Source organism: Empidonax traillii, unplaced genomic scaffold (genome assembly GCF_003031625.1).
Source record: "Empidonax traillii isolate 1590-97213 ecotype Southwest subspecies unplaced genomic scaffold, ASM303162v1 scaffold62:size2133460, whole genome shotgun sequence".
Lineage (NCBI taxonomy): Eukaryota > Metazoa > Chordata > Aves > Passeriformes > Tyrannidae > Empidonax > Empidonax traillii.
In genome coordinates, this window is record NW_020955255.1 from 1,937,443 (window position 1) to 1,959,874 (window position 22,432).

General features: G+C 36.9%; 1 protein-coding gene across 2 annotated transcripts; it reads right to left on the minus strand.

Moving 5' to 3' along the window:
* Nucleotides 1–7: 7 nt before the first annotated feature.
* CCDC18 (coiled-coil domain containing 18) lies at nucleotides 8–21,742 on the minus strand. Of its 2 annotated transcripts, XM_027879985.1 has the most exons (24): nucleotides 21,549–21,742; nucleotides 21,210–21,360; nucleotides 20,456–20,623; nucleotides 19,458–19,567; nucleotides 18,732–18,860; nucleotides 17,101–17,197; nucleotides 16,234–16,355; nucleotides 14,559–14,868; nucleotides 14,261–14,361; nucleotides 14,004–14,164; nucleotides 13,226–13,446; nucleotides 12,339–12,449; nucleotides 11,614–11,745; nucleotides 10,746–10,883; nucleotides 9,611–9,727; nucleotides 8,384–8,548; nucleotides 7,803–7,945; nucleotides 7,204–7,367; nucleotides 6,179–6,392; nucleotides 5,500–5,599; nucleotides 4,305–4,421; nucleotides 3,721–3,865; nucleotides 2,102–2,145; nucleotides 8–1,125 (listed from the first exon to the last, which is right to left on the minus strand). In XM_027879985.1, exons 1-22 carry the CDS (start codon nucleotides 21,731–21,733, stop codon nucleotides 3,740–3,742), a joined length of 3,282 nt encoding a protein of 1,093 aa, XP_027735786.1. In that variant the 5' UTR covers nucleotides 21,734–21,742; the 3' UTR covers nucleotides 8–1,125; nucleotides 2,102–2,145; nucleotides 3,721–3,739. The 2 variants fall into 2 exon arrangements, with proteins under 2 accessions (XP_027735786.1, XP_027735787.1); XM_027879986.1 differs by lacking the exon at nucleotides 9,611–9,727 and having other exon boundaries at nucleotides 11,596–11,745.
* Between the last annotated feature and the right edge of the window lie 690 nt (nucleotides 21,743–22,432).

The window sequence follows — 22,432 nt, forward strand, 5'->3', positions numbered from 1 at the left end:
CATAATCTGAAACTGCAGAAATACTTTAGATAAGTGTATCTTCTTAACCTTGTCTATGGTAGCAGAATGTGTGGCTGGTTTTGTAGAACCACTTAGTGTGGCATTTGTGGAACGTGTTTACACAAACAATGAAAGGCCCATGACTGCCCAAGGACTTTGGCACAGGACCACTTGCAGAGTTGCAGAAACACAACAGATTTATTTGCTGGCCAAGATACACTTTTAATATACAAAACATTCAACCGAGGCCTAGGATTTAAATTGCAACACATTCACTTCTGTTCCTCTTAAGTCAAGTAACTTTACTAACTTGATTTTTTAAAGTATGAATCACATGTCTTAATGCACATAAATGATGAATGCATTATTCAGACTCAGACTGAGGACTCAGAACCAAATTTGCAGTTTCTGATGCTTATGTAAATAGAAAAGTGGGGCCACCAGCTACTTGTACAGTTAAATTGTGCAGTACTTTTAGAAAAATGGAAATAAATATGTTTTAGAATGCATAGTTATGATGCCATTTTAATCTATGGTAATTTTTTTATGGATTTTTGCTGTAAGAAATAAACGAACTCAAAGCTCAGAAAGTTTTATGGCCTGGTCCCCTTTGCATCTTAAAGATACTGCTTGGAATAAAGCAAGCAGGTTTTGCCAGTGTCTGTGATCAAATCAGTGTCCTAAAACATCTTACAAACAGGTCAATTTTAATAAGATGTTGTGTCTGCAACGCTGCGTATGCACAAAAAAAGAAGATAAAATATTCCCAAACAAAAATTGTTAATAATACCATTGTGTTTTTAATTAGAAGTGAGATATGAAACAAGTACACCATTCAAAATCCTTGGAAAAAGATGACAGCTGAAATTAATTCCTACAACTTAAGATAAATATTTTAAAGTATAAAAAATAAATTAATATGTTCTGATATCAAGGCAATAATCTCAAAAACAGTTGGAAAAATAAAAAGGGTATCATCTGCTTCAGCACAAATAACTACATTCCTTCTTTAGAAATACTACATTAAAATTTCCTCTTGGAATGCCCAATTATGATGCCAGCAGTAGCATTCCTGGGTTGCTGCTTGTCCAATGGGCAACATTCATTTCTTCACAGTTCTCGCGCCTGAAACAAAGTAACTGTGATCAGAACCTTCCTTTAAACTTCTGCATTCAAATTATCATATCTAAAGAGATTTGTACCGAGATATTACTTTTCATTATTAACATTTATCTTACAAATTCAAGAAAACTAACAGCAGGTCTCAAGTCCATGCCTGTTTTCTCAAATTCTGACCCCTAAACTGACATTATTAATGCATTTTTGTCCACTGTTCTCATAATTGAAGTGCATTTGCTTTCTCAATGAGCACAATTTACAAATGTTACAACATGTACTAAGTTCTAACAGAGAAGTAGGAAAATGTTATGTGGAATAGTTTAAGAAATCTTCATATGCAAATCCCTGGAAAACTTCTGCACAGTTTAAAGGAGCACTGTCTTTTGCTCTCCTGTGTAAGGCTTAAGGTTTCAGGTAGGATTGCGTTATTGTGTTTAAGTTCCTGGCAACTGAAGATTCTAACAATTGAGGAAGTGTTTGTAAAAACCCCCCCCACAGTATCAAGGTATCATGAGAAAGCGAGCTTATGATGTTTAACGATACAAAGCAAGAAAAATAGCAACAGGAATGTCAACTGGATTTTCTACAGCACATAGAAATAAATGCAGCCAAACACAGTATGTTTGAGGTTGGGTGGGGTCTTTTTGTTACTTTCTGGAGCTTTAGCTTCCTCCTACCCCTCCTTCGAAAAACAAGTTTACATGCTGGATGTAATTATTCAGCAGTTCACTTGTTGAAAGAGCAGTTGGTCTCTTTAGTATATGATACACAGCAGCCATGTTTACATTAATATTGGGTTTTTAAACAATTTTATTTCTCATTTCAGAAGAAACTGGGGTCACAAAAAATTAGTTTGCTGTAAGTCCAATCTGCTTTTTTTTTTTTTTAAATAAAGGAAATTACTTCAATTTCCCAGAAAAAGGAAAAATTCATTCATAATGTTCAGTAAGATATTTTCAGTTCCTTTAATTGGAATACTTACAGCTTTGAAGGGTAGCAGAGTGCTGAATTGTTACAAGATCCTCTCTGCAGATTGAAGCACAGTAACAAAGAACGATTCAACCGAAAAATCTGTGACCTGGTTATTTCATGAGTCCCAAAGGGGCAGAGAGGACCAGGACAGAAATCAACCCTCTCTAGCAATTCCTCCCCTGAACTAATATATTTTCTGTAATAAGCAGCCAAGGTAGTGTTTTAAGAGGAAAAAGAACGAGACAGACTGCTCCCCTGGGCAAGACACAGCCCCCACCATTTTCCCCTGGATAAATTAGGCAATTGAGGTTTTAGAACTAGGACAGAGAGTTTCTGTGGAAGACTGGTCAGTCATTCTGCAGCGTGTTACTAATGGAGAAATTGTTTTCTTACATCATGTTAATATACACAATTTTTAAACAAAGAAGGAACCACATCATATTCTAAGTGGAGCCAGAAGCCCTCTGCAATGTATTTTGTATTTTATGCAGAATGCTTCCAAAATCCAGTGGTTTATCCACCTCACTGCAATGACAATAAAATTTCTTTTGCTTCACCCCAGGTCTCTAAAGGAACATTACTAGAGTAGGTCTATTTTCAAAGCCTTTCTTACGTCATTCTAAGGCCTCTCCCTACCTGGTATTCCTTAGCAAAAACACTAACAAGGCAGTTTGTCTGGAAAGAAAGGGTCTAGTCAGCAGTTGTACAGGGGCTAGTTAGGAAATTCTGAAGCAAAGAATCATCCCTTAGGAAAAGTTGGCAATATGTTAATGATATGAGTGAATGGGAGCAGCACTCACTGTCCTGTCCTTGAGTGTCATAAACAACCTAACAGAAAACCTGACACTGAGGGAGAGCTGACACTGCTTTAATTGGCAGTAAAACAACCTTCACATTCAGCTGTTACCCAGCCAAGCCCCCATGATCTGGAACACAGATCAAATGCTTTTGGTGACCACACAGAAATAAACCTTCCCTCATATCTCACCCTAGGGACAAGAAACACACAAATGCAGCACAACCAAAGTGGCAGGAAACGTTGTGGCCTTGGAGTTCACCTCTAGCTGGCAATCACCTGCACAAAGCCTACTTATCTCAGGTCCCATTTATACTTGCAGTGACTGATTCATGCACCAAACCAAAGATTTATATCATCCATAAAGTTATCTAATGACGTTTATTCTATCCATTATGCTCCCATTCACTGTGCCAAAAAACTCTCACTTCTCATTCCTATAAACACGCTACATCTCAGGGCTCTTTGGATGCAATAACTTTTGAGAGAGAGTACCTAAATCACGAGAAGCTCTCATCATACAGCATTTTGGTTTGTTTCATTTCAAGGAAGGCGATGTCATCCACAGCCAGAAAATCAGGTTACAAAAGATAATCAGTATTCAAATTTCTCCCCAGAAAGCAGACAATTAAGAGTGTGATATTAAATTTGTAATTTTTAAGTAACTAAACTGGTTTAACTTCAAGTGATTAAGATTCAGCAAACACCAGGATACAAAGTACAATGATTCTGGGAGAATTAACGACACTTATGCTAAAGAGACACTGTATAGTTCCTTCTAGGCAGGTAAAGTAATGGCATTAAAAATTGATAATTTGTTTTGTACATTTTACCTTTTCAAGAGCTTCTAGGTTATGTTGTTTTCTTTGCTTTTTTTTTCTTCAGCTGATTTATTTCTTGATCTCTCTGGAGCAATTCAAACTCTTTTTCACGAAGCTGATCTTTAGAATGCTGGAGTTTCTTCTCTAAGCTCTCAATCTGAACAGAAAATGCAATTAAATCAGAACTGATATTTTACCAGAGTTAGAATGATTTAAAAAACCCCAAAAGCACAAAACAAAAAAACCTCACAAATAACCATCAGTTTTACCACTGACTTAGGATTCCCTTGTCGATTTCTTATTTTGTCAACATGTTCCTTTACCAAAAGAGCAGTTTGGGAGCTATATCATATCAAATCAAGTGAAAAAATAACTTTTCAGTTTCGCATTTTTATATCCCTGCAAAATTTATAGTTTCAATTGACAAATGAAGTATTTTTGCTGGTACATTATTAAGGTACTCCCCTCTCCCTACAGTAAGAAACCAGTTTTCATCTTCTAGATTAAACCTGTCCAGCTATGGTGTCCCAGGACCAGACTTTCTCATAAAATTAGCTGCCCTTTGTTAGGGAGACTGTTTTTAAACTGAGAATTACCTTTTTATTGCATTCCTTGATTTCCAACTCTGACTTTTGTAAATTGCACTGTAATTGAATTATTTGTTGTTCCATTTCTCCCCTATGTTCACGAACTGTCATATCCAGCTGTGTAACCTACAGGTGAGAAAGGAAGAAAAGGAAATGTTTTATTTTTAATTAGCATGTAGATTTTAAGAAGTAATATCACAAACTATGACAGCAAAATGAATTAAATTAATCCTTTGTAGCCTCAAGAATATTCTCTGGAGTAGTCAATATAAAACTGCACCCTAGCTATCTTGTTTAAAAAAATAGTGGCCAAACATAAAAAGAAAAGGGGAAAAATCAGGAAAAATCCATAACTGAATATGTTAGGTCCTCATATGCACAGAATACAAGCCTATTTCTCATTTTCAAAGAAATATAATGAACAATTTATTATACAAATCCACCTTGTTAGAAAGTGACAGATTTTGCCAAACCAAAAAAAAAACCATCCAGTCATCAAAAGCTTTGATGAATTCCTGGAGCAGCTCACAGGGTACTGTGGCAAAAATATATTGCAAGATCTGGCCTTCTTACAGTGTCAGTTGCTTAAACAGATTTATTCAAATCCCCACTCCTCCTCTCTGAACCTCAAATATTCTGGAATACAAAGGCTGGTAACTCCTGCAGGGAGAGGCCAGTTATAAGTGGCAGAAAAAAAATTTTCCCATGATGGGCATCAAATCCTGAAGCCAGACCAAAGACTGAAAATATTTCAAGTGAGCCACAGAAATTTATTCTCGACCAAGACACCATTTCATATTCAGAGGCTGCTTTAGAGCTAATCAAATGTGCTCCAGTGCAAACAAGCAAAGGAGTTTGTCATCTCCAAGCACAATTCAGCACAGCTCTTTCTTCCCCTTGGCAAACATCAAGATGAGAACAGTTGTCTTATAACTTTATCACTGATGGAGAACTCTGAGACAGGTTTGCATGAGGCTTCTGTTCCACGAAAACAGACCTCTGTGTTCCCTTAGGGGAGCACAACCTGATTTTCCTGGTGCCATAAGGCTTCAGTAACACAGAGCTGGTTTTGAGGTTGACTCTGGCTGTAGTGACAGTACAGTTTGAGACAATACTTCAAAGAAACCAAACCTAGCAGGGATTTTATAAGTTATCTACTACATAACAGGAACAATTGTCAGTAACGTACTTAAAATAACCTGACCTGAGCTGCTCTTTGTTTCAGTTCCCAATTCCTTTCCTTCAGTGCTTGGTCCATTTCAAGGAGTTCTTGCTTTTTGTCTTCAATTTCACTCTTGCAATACCTGAAATTCTCATATGTTTAATTGCTTAATGCACATTCAGTTGCTTAACTTCATGTATCCAGCTTGGAAATCATGAGATCTGTTACTTACAGCCACATTACCCTAAACAGGAATCAACTAATTGATTGCAAAGAAACAAACCCAACTGGAGCAATTCTGTTTACTGTATTCCAGGTGGAGATTCCCCAGCAACTTCATTATTCAAGTTATTTAATTGGCTATATCAGGACAACACATTCTTAAAAAAGAATAGTACAGAAGAAAATATCATTAATTTGTGGTCAGAAAGGAAACTGGAAAATTTCACTATTCTTCTTACAATTACTTCACAGCTTTGGGAATCAGAAAATTATTTTAGCAGATTTTAAAACAGAATTCCTAAAAAAGAATTCAGCACCACTTTTAGAAATTAAAAGTGAGCTGAGGAGCTCAAGTATCAAGTTATCTTACAGCTGCAAACCACCTAAAAACTATAGAGAGCTGCTAAGAACAGTAGAAAAAATCCATCCAAGCTACTTGCAATTCCTAAGGAAAAATGAATGCAAGTAAGTTTTCATGATGGAAAGGATATCAGCTTACCTGAGCTCAGTTGTTAGATCCATGATAGCAACGTGTTTCTCCTCCAGAGAGGACTGTGCACTCTGTAATGCATCTTGCAATTCCTGAAGCTGTGTTAAGGTGATTTGTAATTCTCCCCGGGCATTCTGTAATGCAGATTCTAGTTCTGCTATTTTCTGCAAGGCTTCCCTGTGGCAAGTCTCACTTTGAAGCAGCTTATCTTCTAAATCATTCGCTATTTTACACACACACCACAAAAGACAAAATGCTTAATCACCAGCATGTCAGGGTTTTTATGCAACACCACTACCTGGTAGCATTTGTAGTCATAATAAACTTTCAGTGTCAGTATTTTTTAGGACAGTCTAGAATAACAATGACTTCTTATACAAAAATCTTTCTATGGCACCTAAGTTTTTGCTTTGTTTTTATTCAATTCATGATTTGAAATATGAGGATATATCTAAAAACATCTGGCCAAGGAGAAAGTGCAGGGACAATATATTAGTTGAGTATGTAGTGCTATGGAAAATGCAGGCAGAATAGCTGGTGTTTCTCTGGTTCAAAACAATGGTCCAATTAAATTAAATGGAAGAGAATGGATAGGAAAGTTTATTTCAATAAACCCCCTTGTGGGGTTTTCTGTTTCTTTTAAAGAGCTGAATTTTTGTGAATAGCATATGCCTTTATTAAATGTATATGTTTCATTTGCTTATCACAGTAAGAATCTGCATTGCCAATTTACAGGGAAACTACTTATTCATTTCACCTGGGGTAAAGGTATATGCTACAGAAGTGAGAATTTTCAAAGTTATGTTAAAAAAAATCTGTGATTTTTTTGTGTTGTGGGGGTATTGTTTGGTTGGTTTGGGCTTTGTTTGTTTGGGGTTTTTTTAACTATGGAATTACTAATATATTAAAAAAAATTATCATTTTTTGACTGTCATGTGCTGGATTATAAGACAGGGGGAAATGGAAAAATGTCTAATTCATAAAGAGAAATAGCATAATGAAAGGAAGCCTGAGAAGCAAAATAGCCAAATTACCCTCATTTGCTTTTTTATTGAGCTCTAATCTTGCTTCTTCCAAAGTGATATCCAACTGATTTATCTGCACTGCTTTCTTTTCACCATCTTGTTGTAATTGCACTACTTGTTTTTCCATATCAGTAAGTTCTTTCTTGCACTGATCCATCTCCAATTTAATCTGCCTATTAGAAGCAACCAGAAAAAAAGAACCATGTAATAAAAGCAACATGTGTATACCCTTACATGCTCTAAGACAAGGTTTGTGAATAAAACAGAAATAAAAAAGTCATGTTAAGAGGGCTGTTCTTGCAATCAAAACAATATTCTATAAGACTAGCAAGTTCCCCTAGAATATACTATCTACAGTTACAAGCAAGTTGATACATTTATGAATTTCACTGCATCATGAAGTGCCATCTTAAAGCTAAATAGGTTGCCAGGACATGCATTAATTGCACTGGAAAACTGCTCCAGAAACTCATGCCTCTTCCCTTCTGATTTTGAGTCTGTGCTCATAGAGAGGCTGAAGTGAGTAACTCCAGAGCAGAACTCCATTTCAGACAGCAATCTGGCTGATCCGGGTCTGTGCAGAATATCCCTTGATACACTGAACCTACCTGATTGTACAGCTCAGTTCATCCACCTTCTGTCTGTTTAAATCTGCCTCCTGAGCAGTGAAGTGAAGTTTCTCCTCTGCCTTTCTCAGCTCATCTGCTGCACGTGCTTTCTGCTTCTGAAGCTCCTTCTCCAAAGTGGATACCTGGCAAAGGTATTTGGAGAGTACTTTGAAATTGCATTCCAAAGAAACACACACCCTTGTCCTGCAACTCACATAACGCAACAGATGTTAGTCTGCATATAATTTAAGACTAGAACTTTGCACATTTGAAAGACAAATAGTTTCTAGTAAATATAACAAGACACAACTTTCTGAATTTAAGTGTACCGCTCCTTAACTGCAGTGTAGGGTTTGATTTTGGAAGTACCCAGCCACTCTAATGCGAGCTAGAGTTTCTGAGAGCACAGAACCTGGTTTAAGATAAAACAAACCACCAAATTCTTTATTTTAGATGTATCTAAAATAATAATTATCAACTCAGTTATCAAAGAAACACTCAGACTTTAAAGGCATTACAAAAACATATCTAAAGGCATTTAATTTTCTCTCTTTATGTAGATACTTCTCACCATACTGTACCTGTTGTTCAAGTTTAATCTGATTATCTTCCAGCTCCCCATTTCTAATAGTTTCTTGTTGTAACATTTGCTGATGATGAAGCAAAGTTTGTAGGAGAACAGTTTGTTCACTCATGTCCTGAATATTCTGATCTTTTACTTTTATTTCTTTCTGTAAACAACAAAGCTGAAAAGACATTTATTATCCATTACAAGAAAATATTTTTATTTTCACTTGCATAGCTATTCTCCCTTAATGAGCACAGAACCACATCTATGATTCAATAAAACTTCTGGCTCTGAATTTAGCTGCACTGCAGTTGCAACACTGCATACCAGACCTCATAATTCATCACCGAGTTGTGCTTCAGAAAGTAGGTTAGGATAGTGGTAACTTAGCAGTCCCAGTTTTTTATTCTTGCTTTCTAAATATAACTTGTCAATATTTTTAAAACATATATAAGAGATTTTAAATTTCTAAATCACTTTTCTTTATGTCAGTTTTCCTTATTTCTCAGAAAGTCCTGGTTTTCCTCTTGAGATTTGGTTCTCAGTCTTCCCCTTCCCTTCTTCCTACCTCTATGATAATAGTCATTCCAATAAAAAACAGGAATTTTGAGTGCCTAACTTGTCCTATGTTGAACAGTCTGATTTCTCAGTGATGAATGCCAGGGGAAACCATTCTGGGGAACAAAAACAAAACAAAACAAAACAAAACAAAAAAAAAAGCCTACTATATAATTAGTTCACAAGGTTGGGCACACTCACAAAGAAAAATGCATTCTGATATTTAAACTCAGTTCCTTCTTGCTTTCATGTAGTAGCAGAAAGTATGATAAAACTCTGGGGCTTGAAGTAAACATTTTCTTATGCTCAGGACTTCTTCCCCATTAAGATAATCAAAAAACAAATCAATTATATGCACCTAAATTTATATTGCAATAGTGCTCCCTCCATTTTTTTCCCCAAGATAAGGTTTTGTTTCACATAATACTGATTTGTTACTTCTGTCAACAATTCATTTATCTGGGTGCTTCTTTTCCCTAAGTTTCTTAGTTATGATTTCCCAGTGTTTCTTAGTTATGATTTTCCCCTTTACCCTCAGAAAATGCATCATCTTTTCCCAGCTTACTTCCTATTCACAGTACCTGTTGCAAACGTTTTGGCTGTTATTTCACAAACTTTCAGATTAAATCAATCATAACAAGTGTTCTCTGCAATACAGAAGAGTTGTAAAACAAGCTGTTACCTCTTCAGACCTGTCTTTGCGCTGATTTTCAAACATCTCCTTATTTTCTGGTGAGTGACTCAAGTACACTGCAACTTCTTCCTTACATACCTTTAATGCTGACTCAACTTGTTGTACCTAGTTGAGTGCAATAGATCACTTAAAACTGCATGGCATGTTTTGTATTAACTAGTCTAAAAACTGTGTTAAAAGTCATCTTTGTAGGAAATGTCTGAAAAGCTACATTTTCATCAAAACAGTATTAAAATAGTCACAGAAGACTATGATAAACTTTAAAACTGAAATAGTATTCAGAAATAAAAATTATTTGTGAAATTCAATTACAATACTTTATACTGTGTTTAAACCAGATGAGACTACCAGTTACGAGAAGATATTCCAGCATTTGTCAGTAGCTGGAATTCAGAAGGAGACATATGCCCAACACCAAGTCATTAATCCATCACAGGTTGTTATATATAGAACAGTATAAATAAATTTGGAATTATTATCATATGTGAGCTGACACACGTTTTCCAAAAATAACACTCAGATACAAAAATTACACTCTTAATACCATTCTTTTGAGAAAGTTACTGACAGTGTTTTCCCTTTCTGCACTGGGAGACAGTGCTGGAGTTTCACCAAAAGGGAAAGGAAGAGCTTTGAGCGACATCAACACTGTTAATGTGCTTTACCCTTTTAATATTGATTTGGAGTCATCTCTAACAAATACCTTAAACCTCAAATGGATAAAAATTATAATGAAGCAACCCCCAAACATCTTAAGCCACAGTAATTAAGCTTTTCTTAACCATTTGGTTTCAAAACTAAGACCTCTCATCAATGAGAATTGTGCTGAATTTAGCTGCAGATTGGCTGATGCTTTCAATGTTGCAACCAGACTAGCAGCTTTCTAAATCACACTGGACTCTGTCTCTCTCTCCCCACCCCATTCAAGAGATTAGTGAAGAGAAATTACAATGGGTCTTATTTTAAATCTCTGTAAAACATCCCAAATACAACAAACCACTTGGATAGCAAACAGGTCCAACACAAGCTCAGAGAGCGCATTCTCCAATTTTCCCATGTATTTATGGATGTGCTTTTCGTTATTACTAATCACTTGTTCAATTTGCATAAGAGCCAACCTTACCTCTCTGCTTCCTGTCAGCAGCCCATCCAGTGATTTGATGTGATGAAGCTGTTTATGTATAACCTCTTGTTGTAAAAAAGAGATTATTTTCTCTTGTTTAATAAACTGTTGATGTTTCTTCTCCAGCTGTGTCTGAAGCTGTCCATAAGTAAATCAAAATTTATTACTTAAATGAGAATTTTTGCACCTAAATGTTCTATTCACCCATCACTTTTCTAATGAAAAGTAAATACAGTCTTGCCATCAGCAGTATTGCACAGTCTTAAAATTATCAAGAAATCCTAAACCTCTTAAATCAAGAGGAGAATCAAGGGAATGAGGACAGAGTGTAATAATCTGTCATCAGCCAAGACATGCATACATTCTTTAGTAAAGGATGACAAGCTTCTTGAACAGCTAGAAGTAGCCACAGTTATATTTCTAATCACATGAAGCAACAGAATTCTTCTTCAAAGACTGAAAAACCCACCAACTATTCTCCCTGAACACAGATGCTCATAAGGCTCAGGCTGGCAGAGGTTCAGCCAACAAGAAAACATTGTTAGAAGCTGTCATGGTTTAAACCCAGTAGGCAATAAAGCTGTACTTTTTTTTTTTTCTTTGTTTGGAGCAAAGAACAACAGCACTCTTCCTAAGTCCTTACTTCTCTTTAGTTGAGCAGAAAAGAGGATATGAATATTTCAGAGGAAAAGTCATGTAGAGTTAGATGGAAAATGGAGTAAAATCAGGAAACCTAGGGAGAAGAATGAACTTTTTAATATAACTTTTTAAATGGACGTGTCTCACAATTACAAGAAAGACAAAGAAATTCATGTAGGAAAATGTTACCAAGTATAACACTCATACATACTAGCACACAAGGTCTTACTAGTTCTAACTGTTTCTTCATCTCTTTGTGCTGCTCCAGGTGAACCAACTTTGCATTTTCAAAAGCAGAATTTATTTTCTCATGTTCTTCACTCATAGTTGCTTCCAACTCATGAATGCGTCTACTTTGTCCCTGGGAAACGGCAACAACAGAAAGACTTAATAGAAATATTTAGTGATATTAGTGGTTTATTTGATCATCTAGTTTCTAGATTTTTGTAAAAGAACAACACAGAAAATACTGAAGTTATATACAGCATGTGTCATCTCAAAGGATGTAACACAGGGAGAGAAGATCAAAGACAAGGTGCCTGCCAAGGTGGACTGTTGCACAGATAACTTCTGACAAAGATAAAAAGAAATTCTACCCTCCCATGGAGAGATGGCATCTTTAAAATACCATTTTGAAGATTTTTTTAGCCACAGGTCTACATGTATGTCACTGAAACAAATGGCAATGCTACAATCGACTTCATTGCACATATCCTAAGGAAAAAGCAATGTGTCCATTAATAACTTCCCATATTCAAAGGCAGGGAAAAAGGAATGTTTTCTTTGAAACAAGATTCAGATTTTAAAGACTGCCTACCCTAAAAACTGCACAGATTATTTAGCAGATCTGAAAGTCCATCCATTTTGAATACATGAATACTACTGTTAAGTTAAACTTTCATCTCCACTTAAGTCTTTTCACATAAACGTAGTTTCTCACTGAGAACATTTTACCATGAGTTCCTGTTCCAACTCAACATTTCTTGCTGCAGCAGTGGAATAAGCAATAGTCTTTTCTTCCAACTGTTCCTCAAGGGCAGAAAGTTGAGAAGATTTCTTTCTTATCTGAAATTAAAAATATGGCACTAAAGAGCATGTAAACAACTGTTAGGGGTTTATTCAAGTATTTGTATAGACTTTCTTATCATGGGCTCCATTTTAGGTATTACTATAGCATTTTTAATTAATCATTTATTTTGTTGATCTATTAAATTTTATTACTTAAAGATTCAGGACAATTTACCTAAATTTATTCAGTTAATGATAACTGTGAGTAAAATAGCTATTACAGATTTATAACATTTATGTCGATCATTAGAAAATATTGCAAGCCTATTATGTCAAACTCTATAAACACATTAGCACCGGAACATAAACATTAGCATTTGAACTTATTCAACCTGAGATGAGCTGAAGCCTAATTTCTTTCATTTGTGGCTCTCTTGTAATGATGTTTATCTCTGGCAACTGTACTACCATTTAATGAGGAAAAATACAAGTGTATTTCAACATTTATTTCCTAAGACTACACATTATTTAAACCATACCAAAGTAATGAGATTCAGCATATTTTCCATATAACAAATCAAAATAGTAGCAGAAAAGCCCACAACTACATCAGCTTTAAAACCATATTTCCAACAGCTAACAAGCTAAGGCTGCTATCTTTAAATTTTTCTGCTTGATGAAAAGTTTATTTCAAATTTTTCTCAAATAAATCAGATTTAAAAATTAATATGACAATTACAGTTAACTGAAGACAATAACTATTGGTCTTCATTATCTTTGATTACTGAAACAAAGAAGAAGTGACTTTTTTTTCAGTGCTGCTAAAAACTTACTTCTTTCTCTAAGCTGCTAGTTTTTGAAGCCTTCTTCAATAGGTCTTCCTGTATGATTCGGAACTGACTGCTCCTTTGAGCCATGCTGGTCTTCAAAGAAGAATTTTCATCATCTGCTTTGGTCAGTTTAGTGTGTAACTCTTCTATCTCTTTCTGGAATCTTTGCTTCATCTTCTCAAATTGCTTGCTTATAAGTTCCAACTGTTGGCATTTTCTCCTCTCTCAAAGTAAAAAAAAATAAATCTGAGATTAATTTATAAAAGTACATACAAACCTATAATGTAACTGAAAGCTGTGACTCAGGAAAGGAAATGAAAAGGCCCTCAACAAAAACCCAACAAACAAGAAGAAGTGAAGACACCATTATTACATATACATGGGCCCTGAAGTAATTTCTTGGAGCAGTCCTGATAGTAATCCCAGAAGCAATGGCAGAAATATTGCAACAGCAGGTTACAGAGAAAAGTATCAACAAAAATACAGAGACCTTGCCATAACCTGCATAAAGAGAGGAATACATGGTTCCGTTTCAGCACAACTATTAGCTTAGCTATTGCTGAACAAGTAACTTAACTAGCAAAAGAAAGAAAAATATTGTGCCCAGAGAACATGACAGTATCCAAGGTGGCAAAATGCTCACTGTTCAACCAAACCATACCTCATAGCTCACAGAGATTTATTTAAAAAAAATACCTATAAAAACAATTAAACCCCAACAGAACATTTCTGTTCTGTGGATTAATTAGACAGAACTGTACAGCTATTTCAGAAAGCTTACCTCCTTGACTTCTGATCAATTTGACAGGCTCTGTTTCCAGGCCACATAACCTGCTATTTTCTTGTCCTTCATTACCATTAGATAGATGTTCAGCTCCAGTACAGATAGTTAAGTTTGCATGAGGCTTTTGAATTTCAGCTTCTTTCATTGACAGTTTAATGCTATTTTAAAGGAGGAAACAACTATTTAACATTCTTTCTAATAACACCTTATTATTTGCCTATTCTTGCCATAATTCAGTAACCAGAAAGTTATACCTCAGGTCTGCAATCAAAGGTTTACTTGATTCACAAGACTCAGAGATAACTTCTTTCGTTGAAGAACTCAAAAGCTGGTGTTTGAAATGGTTCCACTTAAACTAAAAGTTAAGAGGAAAAAAAGATCAATGAAAAATCAATTTCATATTGCTTCACAGCATGATTAATTAAGGTATTATACCAGCATGTAATTTTTAAGACACATATGCCAGAATGTTAAAAGTTTGGATAACTTGATCCTTAAAATTATTCAATACATAATACTTCAATACTTTTAAGGCTGTATTTGTTACTGTACCTCTTCAGATGTGCTTGAAGACAACTGGGAAATAATGGTTTCTAGTATGTTGAGCTCTTGCCTTGAATCCTCAATTTCTTGATGACATAATTTCAAGTGGTTATGTTGCTGTGCAATAAGTGCTCTCAGCTCTGCATTCTCACTTAGTAGAGCATTTTGCTCTTTAAGCACTATTTCTTTTTCAGAAAGTTCACTCTCAAGCTTGATGATCTTCTGATCAGATTGACTCAGCATTGATGTCATTTCAGTGTTCTTTGCCTCTAGAGTCTTAATTTCTTCCTTTGTGCTGTTATTCTCTTCCTTTAATTGCCTAAAAGGGCATTTAAAAAGGTATAGCTCAACATAGAGAATTTTCATTATTAGAAGAACCTGAACACACCATAGCTGCACTGTTTTACTAGTTTTCTGCCTCTCAAAAGGTAGGCTTAGCTCTATACAGAGGACAGAAAAGTTTTTGCTGCTTTACTAAGCTTTCAATGTTCCTAAGGAGCAAGATGTGAAGTGTTATCAGCAAACAAAAGGAGAGAGTCAACAACTTTTCTTTCTTGAGCAACTTCGTGAAGTTTTGAGCACTGCCAGGACAGTCACTGGTAGGAAATGGACCAAACAGCTTTAACTGCACAGAAGTCAGGGCAATTTAAGAACAGGATAAAATAACTATATAACAACACGTTAAATCAAAATGATGAAGATACTAAGACTGAGCTGCTCTATCATTCTGTTAATAACAAGACAGGGAGGAGTCCCATTTCTGCTATCTGCTTGTACGCTTAGACAACTGTACTTTTAGCTTATCTCAAATTATTTAGTTTTTTAGGTGTTTGTTGGTTTACCAAACTGAATTAGCTCAGCAAAGGCCCCGGTGAGTCCCAAACCTGGGACTGAGCAGAAGAGAACAACAACAACAACAACAACAACAACAACAACAACAACAAGAAACCTTAGAAGCAGAGACTTATTAAGTAGGTTCAAACTCATGGAAAGGTATTCACACACTGCCCACTCTTACCAAAATGGCCTAAAGAACAACAGTTTACACAGGAATGTGAGTGTGGACAATACATGTAAATAGAATACCCCAAAACGTCTGTGCAGGTCTTTGTCCAAACCTAACAGCTCTCAAGACAACCAGCTGATGGTTGCCTTCCCTCATTAAAGTAATGAGGGAATTACAAAGGATGGCTGAAACAAAACATACAAGGAGCATAAAAACTTATAAGTGGGAAAGGACCTTTGAGTTGGGACAGAGAGCATCAAAACCAGGTCTGACCATTCCAGAAGCTGCAGTGAGCACCACAACCTCCACTGCAGCCTGAGTGCAGCCTCCCCACAGGATGCCAAGGGTATCCTTCACTCCAGCCAGGGAACTCCCAGGGTAGGGGCGTTAGCAGGGCCAGGCAGCAGCACATGAGACCAGAGCAGCCACAGAGCACAGGCAGCAGTGAGAGACCAAGGGAACCAGTGTCCCCAGAGGGCTTGGGGGGTGAAATCTTACTGGGAATGTTTGGCAGCACGTGGGATTAAAACATTTAAGGATTAGTTATAGGAAATAATGTAGAAAAAAAAATTATTGGTTTGAACTATATGAATGGAGCAGCACATTCACAGTGACAACTGTAGCACGTAATTCCTTCTCAAAAAACTGTACAGAGATTTTTAAAAGCCTTTACATTACCTTAGTTGCTCTTCTAGGATGTTTAGATCCTTTCTGTAGCTGATGCACTTTTCATTCAACTTCTCTTTTTCCTTTTCACAATTAATTAAACGTTTTCCCAAGACTAATTCTTCAGCTTTAACCTTAGAAAGCAATTTTTTTTCATTACTTTACATCAATAAACTAAGCTTCCATGACCAACTGGCTATTTTTAAAAGAATACTATAAACACTATGCTCTTGTTTTTTCTTTCTGTTAAGTCTGTAGATAATTGTGTTGCTCACTGTTGTGAAGAAAAGGGACAAAGAAGTTTTCTTCTTCTGTCATCTGGGAAAAAATTAATTTAATATTTTAGGGCATATTTGTGGTTGGGCAATCTCCTTCCACGTGGAAAGAAGTCCAATAAAAAAAAATTCTCAGTCAGAGGTAACTGTCTCAGACCTGTATTTTCTCCTCCCACAAGGCAGGAAGCATTAACAATCTGTTCACTGGAACTTTGGGAGATGATTTCATCTTCATCTTAGCTCTCCTCTAGCTCATGTTTTATTGAACAGGTTAAATGGAGTAAAAGAGTTCTTTTGGAAGGATCTTATACGTTTAAAATGTAAAATTCCTAGCTGGCAAGAAGGGGACAGAAGAAAAAACAGCAGTATTAGGATACTCTAAAGATGCAGATTGTCCACACTGTGCAAAGACAGTGTAAAACTGTATAACTGAATTTATCACCACAAATAGTTGCTTACCCTATCCCATCTCTCTTAGGACTTTGCCACCCACAAGCAGAAACAGTTGACTCACTGGTGAACCTGTTGCTGTTAGCTGCCTAGTTTATTGGAAGAAGAAAAATCTTAATACCATGGCAAAAACTAGTGAAGAAAAAACTCTCACCTTTTCTAATTTTTCAGTTATTTCTGCTTTATACTTTTTGAAAGCTCTTGTCACCTCCTCCACATTCAACAAAGCTTCATTTCTTTGCTGTTCTGCTCTGCAAAGAAAAAGAAGCAAACCAATTTCAAAAACCACAAATTCTAGCCATTACATAACTATCTCCTCCAGTTACTAAAAACAATTACTTAAGTAATTGCTCCAAGTACTTTCTTTCTTCTTCCAACTTTCCAAGGCGCAAATATCGTGTGAGGAACTGCTCAAAGGAACAACCCCCTACTATTTCCTTTAATCACTATCGATACTCACTAGGGAAGAAGTTGGAGCAGTACCCTCAGGTGTGCAGTCTGTTCAGGACCCCCAACACAGGCACACAGAGAATTACTGCTGCTCAAGAACATTCCTCTCTTCCACTAAGGGAGCTGTGGGCATGGGGCAGTGCCTCCTCTAAGTACAGCCAACCCTCACAGTGGGGTTTCTCAGTCTGAGGACCACCACCCATCTGGAGATGGCACAGGTATTCAGAGAAGGGGATAAAAGGACTTCAGAATAACAAAACAGTGTCAGTCTAAAGCACTTCAGTTTCCCTGGCCAAAGAATAGTAAGTTGTGGCAATTAATGATTAAAAGAAAACTGTAATAATTGCTAACACTAGCTGTAACACTTGCCTCTAAGAGCTGGCAGAAGCTCAGCTTTTCAGAAGCACCAAAATATTTACATTTGCAACTAGTAACTAGGTACAGGTAGTTCCAACCCCACGTGCTCTGAATGGCGGTCATAAAGCAACACATTTCTTCAACCAGCAGTGCAAGCCCCACAGTATTTCCATTTGTCTTGCTATAAGAAGGTTAGAGGTAATTTTATGGGTAGATACAGAAACCAAACAAAGAGTTTGCATTCAAAAGGTTCAAGAAATGCTTTCCCAAGTAATCAGTTAATTTCTGCCCCAGGTAATGAAGTTAAATGAATAGGGCAGATAGGAATCTTTTTATTATTCCTCTCATTTTTTTTAAATGACATTTTGGAAGCGATAGGACTGTACATGGTAACTTCTAACAATCAAAAGAAATTATCTAACCCTCCCAGTAGCCACAGAGCCACTAGGCTAAAAGAGGCAATAGGAAAGGAAAACAGGGATGGAGACAGAATTATGGAACCCTTTTCAACAGTACCATGTAGATAGGTAAGATTAAGGATAACAAAAATGTTCTCTTGATTAAGTTGTGCTTTTATCACTTTCCTTGCACCAACCCCAAAAATACAGCACTCAGTACTGCTGAATACTGAGCATGGATTGTAGGTCCTTGCAAGATAAAGACAAAAATAATTCAGGAATAATATATTCTGGAGTCTTTTCAGCTCTCCATTGCAGTACATCTGTCCTGAAGGGAAAAAGGCAGCTGATAAGCTGGTTACTAGTGTACAGTATCAGTGTGCAATTACCAACTAATTTCAAGATTTTAAATGTGCCTGTTTAAATAATCAGTACGTTCACATAGGATTTCCCCTTTTTTAAAAAATACCATCCCTAAAGCAGAAAAGTAATTCGATTCCACAAAATAAGTAACTATCAGTGGAAATAAGCACTTACACACTTATTATTCGGTATTCCATTTATTAAAATGACTTAGTACCTCTTTCCTTGCTTGCTCTGTTCAATTAACTCCGTTTTCAGATTTTTATAGCCCTTTTGATATCTTTGCAACATGTTTTCTCTTTCCATTGCTGTTTTCCGGCTCTGATCTAGTCTATCTTCTGCATCTCTGGCAAATAAACAAACCATAATAAAAAAAACCAAGAACTTTTCTTGTAAAGAAAATAGATTTCTGTTGTTTTCTGCACATGATGTTTGAGGAGCGCTAGTCAAACACGCTGCAACTCTGTAGGTCAGGCTTGGAACACCTGCAGCCTCCAGACTCCCCAGCAGTCTGTCTGCAGTCTGGAGAGGTGTCCAAACTTCATCAATAAGCTTCAGGTGTCTCAAGTGCCAAGGACCCCGGTGGCTGACCCTTTGTATCACAAAATGCACCGTCATATTTGAAAATATGCATGCTTGCTACAACAGAATATATGCAGTCATGTAGCACACAATCCCTCTATCCAATTATCAGGGCATATTTGTGCTTAGCACACATTATAAACTGGTTTCTTCGTCAGCTTTTATAATTTTTTCTCAATTTCTTGAAGTACATTCAGCACAGAATAGATCACCTCCCTCCTCCTATTTTTGGCTCTGAAATGAAAGTTTCAGACCCAGATTACATGATTCACACAGTACCAGTAATTATGTCATCCCAAAAAAGAGACTGGACCAGCAAGCAGACAACAACAAAACATTGATTTAAAAGTACACTTATTACTTCAGAATTTTATCTTGAGCTGAAACTTCTGCTTCCAGGTTTAAAATCTGTTCTTTCAACTTCGGGAGGTTGACTAAATGTGTACCTAAAGTGGACTCGAGATACGAAATCTGAAATACAAACATAATTGGGGTTGCATTAAGAGTTGCATATTTATCTTCAGGTGAGACACATAAGAACAATCTGCTTACTGAATGACAGTGCTCTTAACCCTACTGTAAATTACCTTTGTTCATCTACACCAAATGACCTCCAATTTTCTGCAGAGGAAATTTCTTTATATGTCCTGTCTCTTGCTTTTTCCAAGAAGTTTATATTCAACTATTTCTTATTTCAATGACAGGCAGTCAAATGTTTTGTTTATCTATTTATTTGTACTGTCTTGGAGATAACATTTCTCAAGCAAAAAGCACTAAGAATAGCTATGTTTTATTAACATCACATACAACCCAAATATAAGAATATAGTTGTCATGAAACAAACCTGTACAAACAAGTGTATACTAAATCAGTAATGATTTATTAGACATTATATTTCCTTCTAACCCATCTTCACTTATTAATTTATTAATTTGGATTAATGAGATCAACTCTTCATTTTCTAGGCAAATGACTACTGTGCCATTATTATTCACATTAATCTCAAGGTAGCTCAGACACGTGAATGTACAGTACTAAATACCTATACTGAACTATTTTCTTTCATAATGTATTTTTCATTCTATGGCTTACTGGCTTTAGACTAAACTTTGGAACATGAACAGTTAGAACTCATAATTAATACAGTTGTTTTGCCCATGGAGAAATAGATTCCAAAACATTCTGTTCACGATTAATACTGAATATTAAATACATACTAAATGTTAAACTTAGACTAAGACAAGACAAAAAAATAGAATATTCTGCTTGGAATTATAAACTCCAAAATCACGATCACTAGGATGTTTGGGGGAGTTGGGGTTTGTTTTTCTTTTTGATGAATATGATAAAGATACATACTTTTGTTTTTGACTGCATCAATTCAAAGTTCATTGTTTCCACCCTGTTCTTTAGGTAGTGGTTCTGAGAAGTCAAAGATGCATTTTGCTCTTGAAGGGCATCCAGCTTTTCCTGAAGACATTCATATTCTTCCACAGTTTTATCCAAAGTTGTGGATACTGAGTAAGACTAGACATAAAAATATGGTTTTATATACACACACACATATATGGATACATAAGCAACATATACATCATAAAATCATAAATATTTTGAGTTGAAAGAGACCTTTAAAGGACATCTAGTAAAACCACCTTGCAATGATCAGGGCCAACTTCAACTGGATCAACTTGCTTAGAGCCCAGTCCAACCTGACCTTGAATGTTTCCAGGGATGGGGGATCTACCACCGCTCTGGGCAACCTGTGCCCAATGTTTTACCACCCTCACGGTAAAAAACTTACTTGTTATAACTAATCTAAACTGACCCCCTTTCAGTTTAAAACCATTACCCCCTGTCCTATTGGAACAGGCCCTGCTAAAAACTTTGTCCTCATCTTTCTCATAACTCTCCTTCAAGCACTGAAAGGCCACAATGGAAACTTAGCAGAAAAACCATATTGAAATGATATTATGTTTAAGAGTGCTCCATTGATATCGTTGTCCAATACTACAGTGTATCTGCTCCAAGCCCTACCAGCCAAAAAACATCCAAAAACATAGCAAAGATTAGAAAACCAAAGTTACAATAATAGGAAATAAAGAGCAATATTTACTTTGGGTTTTCTTTGAAAATCTCGGTGAGATGTTTTACCAGAATTCTTCTTGGAGTTAGAAAAGCCCTGACTGTTGTAATTAGGCTGTACAAAATCCTCCAGAGCGAAGTCTGTCGCCTCAGCAAAGCAGTGGCCATAATGTTCACTTGTACTAGTGTAGAAGGGAGAGTATAAAGTTACTACTCCAGTTTTTCTTTATTAAGTTGCTTATTAGAGTTGTTTATTCAAGACTGTTTAGACGGAAAGCACAAAAAGAGCTAACTGCAGTAATCCATTACACTGAACAAGACAGATTCACTATGAAAGACATGCAGTTCTCATTCCCAAACACACTCATACCTAGAAAGCTCTTTCTCTACTGTTCGTAGGTTTTTTTCAGTTCTCCTCAGCTGATTCTGTAATGACTGAACGTTTGCAAACAGGTCTTCATCAGCACCACTTTTAGAGCAAGTCCACATAGTACATTCCATTGGTACCACATATACAGCTAAAATCATATTTAATATTAAAACACTGTTAAGCATATGTGAAGACTATTTGCAAAGATATTTTTAAACATAACAAAAGAATGTAGAGATGAAACAAAAATACAAAAAAACCCACACTTTTTTCTTTCTAAGACAAGAGAAAACACAAATCTCCACATGTAAAGGTACATTCCACACACTACCTCTTCCCATGTTCAATAGATAAAAATAACTGTACAAATTGCCTCTTTTGAGAAAAGGAGTTCTGTACTCGTTCGTGAAGCACAAAAAGCTTCGCGACTTGCCATGCAGGAAAACTGGAAAAGCCCGCTATACATTAGATGCCAAAACTCCCGCACACGGTGCATCGCGGTGACCTCGGAGCCCCCGGGGAGTCCGGCACGGGAACGGCGCACACGCCAATAGCCAAAACTTGCCTCACTGCCCGTGACCAGCGAAGCGACAAAGCAAAGCAAAGCAAAGCGTCCTTGGGTGGACGGGCCGCGCCGGGCGACGCGGGGGGAGCAGCGCCGGGCGGAGAGCGCTGTGGGGCCGGGCTGGCGGAGGGGGGCGGCGGGGAGGGACCGGCCCGCAGCCCCGAGCAGGTCGGTATCAGAGCCGGTGTCGGTGTCAGGCCCCGCCCCCCTCCCGGCTCAGCCGCGCCGGGGCCGCCCGGGCCGCGCTCGAACCGCGCGGGTCCTTCACGGCGCACGCGCGGCCCCGCCGCCCTGGGCGCGCCGTGGGCGGGGTCAGCGC